The sequence below is a fragment of the Dermacentor andersoni genome, chromosome 8 (genome assembly GCF_023375885.2).
Source record: "Dermacentor andersoni chromosome 8, qqDerAnde1_hic_scaffold, whole genome shotgun sequence".
In the NCBI taxonomy this organism is placed as follows: domain Eukaryota; kingdom Metazoa; phylum Arthropoda; class Arachnida; order Ixodida; family Ixodidae; genus Dermacentor; species Dermacentor andersoni.
Window position 1 is genome coordinate 32,822,906 of NC_092821.1, and position 4,345 is coordinate 32,827,250.

A 4,345-nucleotide genomic window follows, 5' to 3' on the forward strand; every position below is an offset into this window, starting at 1 on the left:
TTGTCGCGTGGGTCGCAAGAGCATGACGAGAGACGAGGTGGCCTCGGCGAGCGGAGAGAGTGATTTGGGAGACGGAGCAGCGTGGTCGTACACCGAGAGACAGCTGAAGAATTGAACGGCAGGCTGAAGGCCCCAGGCCGAAGTCTTCGCCGGTAGATCGACAGACGGTGCAAATCCGTCAAGATCTTCGGCAGTGAGATACCAGCAGCCCGACGCTTCGTCAGATCGGGATCTCGGCGAGCACGCCACAGATAAGCCTCGTGCTCCAACCTGCTCTCAGAACTTCCGCCGGACTCGTTTTGCTTAATCACGTTTCATCTTTCATTTACTTATTCATCGCGTGTTCATTTTTGTATGCTCTGTTAGTGTAGTGTTTGCCGCGTTTATTGTCACGTGTATTTTTCATTTGTGTCCGGTATTTCTTTTTATTTCGCGAAGTGTCAGAAATTCCCACGTGGTGGACTTTGTGTTGCGCGTCACGTCAGAGTGTGTTGTGTGTGACCCGCACGCCTTCCGCGAAGCTTTGCACCATCTGCTTGCAGTTTGCTTATTCTTTTTTTTTCATCATGTCTCTGGCCTGATTTTATTTTATTAAACGGAGTGTTTGTTTTTTTCGCCGCCTCCCGTCTCATGTATCTGGTCCACGGTCGATCAGGCGTGGACCTTATCGCGGGTCAGCAGTCGAACCATCCGTAAATGCACGCGGTGTGGGTTTGTTGTCGTCCCATTTCGTTCGTTCCCCGGATAGTGCAAGTAATCATACCCCAATCTTTGACAACTGGCGTCCGCGACAGGACTTGCTGACTACGATCTTCCTTGACCACGGGGCATAGCAGGCAGAGCAGGCGCGTACCCCCGGAGAGCGGAAGAAAGCCGAGATATGGCCGATGGACTGCATCGTGGACGTCGGGAGGCAGATGGGCCTTGAGGGCCCAGCGCTCAGGGAGTTTTTGCACGATATACGCTCCGAAGGAGAGGCGAATCGTCGCGACCGCAGTGAAGCGCGAGAGCGGCGTCAGCGCGAAAAGGACGAGCGCCTCAAGCAGGAAGAGCAGCGGAGGCGCGAAGAAATTCGACAGCGCGAGACTGGTTAGGACGATTGGGCACGGTCTTGCCGCCGCGTCCTAGAGTTGGAGAGGGAGATTGCGCTGCTGCGCGCGAAGGAAGAACGTGTCGGGAACGACTCAGAGTGCCTGTCGGGCCCGACCGCCGACGCTGTGGAACCTCGTCTCTCTGGAGTGAGCCATTGGCTCATGTCCAGCACCAATCCTTGCTCGTGCCTCAGCCATTGGGTGTCGGGGCACTCGAAGTGAACGAGAGTCCGGAGCTAAAAAAATCAGGCGATGTCTTCGGTGACGATGGTGAGAGGCTGGCCACGAAAAAATGTCAGTCGCCGCGCAGGCAAGTTATGCCGGCATCGCAAGCCGAGAGCCCGCGACGCGTGTGGCGCGGCGGAGGCTGGCGAGTTACCGCACGCCGTGGGGGAACGAGGTACGGACCGCTGGCAGATTCCAGAGAGTGAGGAAGAGGCCGTCAATCAAAACGACAAAGAGGTCGCGACGGTGTAGGTGTCGACAGAGCTTGGCGATGCCAGGGCATGGCTCGTCGCCGTGAAGTAGGACGCGATCAGGTACTTAATGGGGTTGCCCATTTGGTATGCTGCGTTGGTTTTAGGACGCCTTGGCGCTGTAGACGATCAAGCTCGTGTTTCATAAGCTCTTGCGGCACCACTGAAATCGGAGGGGCCTTGCAAAACTTCGCCGTGGCACCGTCTTCGAGTTCCAGGTGATCTAAATGACCCGTATATCTACCAATGTCTTCCTTGAAGACATCTGGGTGTCATCCCAGTACCTCTGTAATCTCTGGTGCTTGCTCTCCAATGTGGTTGATCCCCTTCACCTGAATGCGAAGTGCCGAAAACTAATCTCTTCCTAGGAGGTTGCACCCGGTGCCCTTCATAACCAACAACGGCAACAGATGCTCCTTTGATCTCAACCTCACACGAACTTGTGCGGAGCCCAGGACGCGTAATTCTTCACCGGACCATATGCACGAATCGAGCGGCTCGCTTGAAAGCCACGGGGTGTCTTCTTCCGCGTTCTGTAGTCCGTGTCATCACTCATCAGGGAGCATGCCGCACCTGTGTCCACCTTAAGCTGGACTGGCTTTCCCTCCATTCTCAAGTCCACGAGGAACTTGGGGCAGTGTGTACATACTTTCACTGTGTGCAGCTTGCAGCAGGACTCTGACAGGTAGTGGGTTGGCACTGTGCGCCCGTTGCTGCTGTTGTCGGAGCGTGGTTCCGTGTTTTTCCTTCGAGATGCAGGCACGCTCGACGTGACTTTCTTGGAGCAGAAACGGCACTCGGCTGTCTTGAATTTCCACGTTTCAGGGTTATGCAAGCCGTGGCATCGATAGCAATGTCGTGCTGACGTATGCTTGCTTCCTGGCTTGATTTGCGGCGTCCTGTTAATTTCCCCCGAGTTTGCCACTCCCTTGATTCCTCGCCGAGGCCTTGACGCACTTTCCGCTGACAGGGCTAAGTCCAGAGTGCGTTGAAATGTCAGGACTTTTTCTGCGAGCAGTCTCTGCGGAAGATGTTCGTCCCAGACTCCGCGGACGAAGCTGTTCCGGAGCATCACATCTTGGGGCGGCATAGTTGGGTTCTCTGCTGAAGCGGTCGTTTGAGTGTCAGGTGACGTCGTCCATATTGTAGCTGAAGGCAGCGCTCCAAAGTTGCAGTCGGCTGTCAAGGTTCTGAGGGCCGCAGCGTAGCTGCTGATCGACTCGTCTGGCCGTTGGTCGTGCCCTTGAAACACGTACCGGCTGTAAAGCTTGGATGTCCTGGTGTCGAAGTGCCGTCTGAGAAGTGTCACTAAATCATTGAAGTTGACTTCTCCGGGGATCTTCGGCATTATCAGTGCGCACAGTGTTAGAAATTGTCGGCTCCACAAAACGTGTGGAGAAGTACCCGCTTCTTCGCTTCGTCGCTGACGTCCTTAGAAGCACGATAGAATTGCACCCTAAACGAGTGATAGCCACACTCCCTCCTACTCTGAGGCCTAAGATTTTAGACGCCTGGCGCCTTCCCAATGGTCCTCCCGAGAGCCGGCGCCTCATATTCCAGTCACTACTTCGATTTCTGAAAGACTCAAAAATGGCCGATAATATCTGAACTGACCTCCTCCTTCGTCCTTCCCACCGCCCTGATGGATCCACTTCCTGGGGGCGGAAACATTTCGCCGTTATTTTAATAAACATTTTAACAACAACAACAAATCACGCCAACTATCCTAACTGCCACGCCCTCCATTCAAACCAGAAGGAAAGTACACTTACCTAACATGGGCAACTGTAGCCTTCATCCAGTGTCAGTGCGACTCTGCCCCAAGAGGCAGCGACCATTATCCGATCTAGATAACACTTCTAGGGGTGAGAATGTGTCATATTAAAGAAGATCAGGGTTTCAGGCTAGGCGCATTTCCGTAACGCACTTGAGTCTGCAGAATGTGAAGATGTTGAAGACTCGCTAGCAACACGAACTCTTACCACAGTGCAAAGAGCGACGTGCGAACTAGAGCTTACTGGAGGCAACATCCAGCCCTGACAAGCACCTGCTGCAACTTTGGGGTGAGCAAACCGAGCTGCATACCGCATACTTAAATTGTGGCCGCACGCAACAAACCCTGATCAATGTTCTGCACAAGACTGAGCAGGCAATATGTCATGCTAAGAAACTTGCCAGAGACTAGTGGATGGACCGCTGCGCGTCATTTGAACGCACAGGTCTCAGTAAGCTGTGACACGTTCTAGGCTATAACAGGAGAAACCAATACTGTAATACTTTGCACACGCTGATCGATCTTTAGTGCACATCTGAGAAATTTGAGGAAGAAGCTGCAGATGCTTTTCCCGACCACCTCACAGCGACTGACCGTCACAAGACTTGTACGCACTTTAATAACCACCTGCCGAGTAAAGAATCGAAAGCCTCTATACACGGGCGGAACCTGTCGTTGCTCTCGAGCATGTCAACACGCACGTGGCAAAGATGGAGTAATTTTGCGGATGTAATATAATATACTACGTAAGTGCAAGATAATACTGCAGCGACTCGCCACACAGAGAACGCGTTTGTGTGCTGTATATACGGGGATTTTGTATATTTCCTTCTATGCTTGCAGGTTTGACACCGCAATGGTCCTGACTTACGGGGCTGTTTCTGGCACACATTCAGCGCGCACTTCATTGTGAGCGGAGGTGTTTAGTTAAGTGTGGCATGACGAACGCAAACGTGCCACCAAATAGAATAAGCGCGAGATGACGCGCATACCCAAGAGGACGA

At 53.1% G+C, this 4,345-nt stretch overlaps 1 protein-coding gene across 1 annotated transcript; it reads right to left on the reverse strand.

The window, feature by feature from the left end:
* Positions 1-1,997: 1,997 nt before the first annotated feature.
* LOC140212946 (uncharacterized) lies at positions 1,998-2,915 on the reverse strand. The gene has a single exon (XM_072284050.1). It carries the CDS (start codon positions 2,913-2,915, stop codon positions 1,998-2,000), a length of 918 nt encoding a protein of 305 aa, XP_072140151.1.
* Between the last annotated feature and the right edge of the window lie 1,430 nt (positions 2,916-4,345).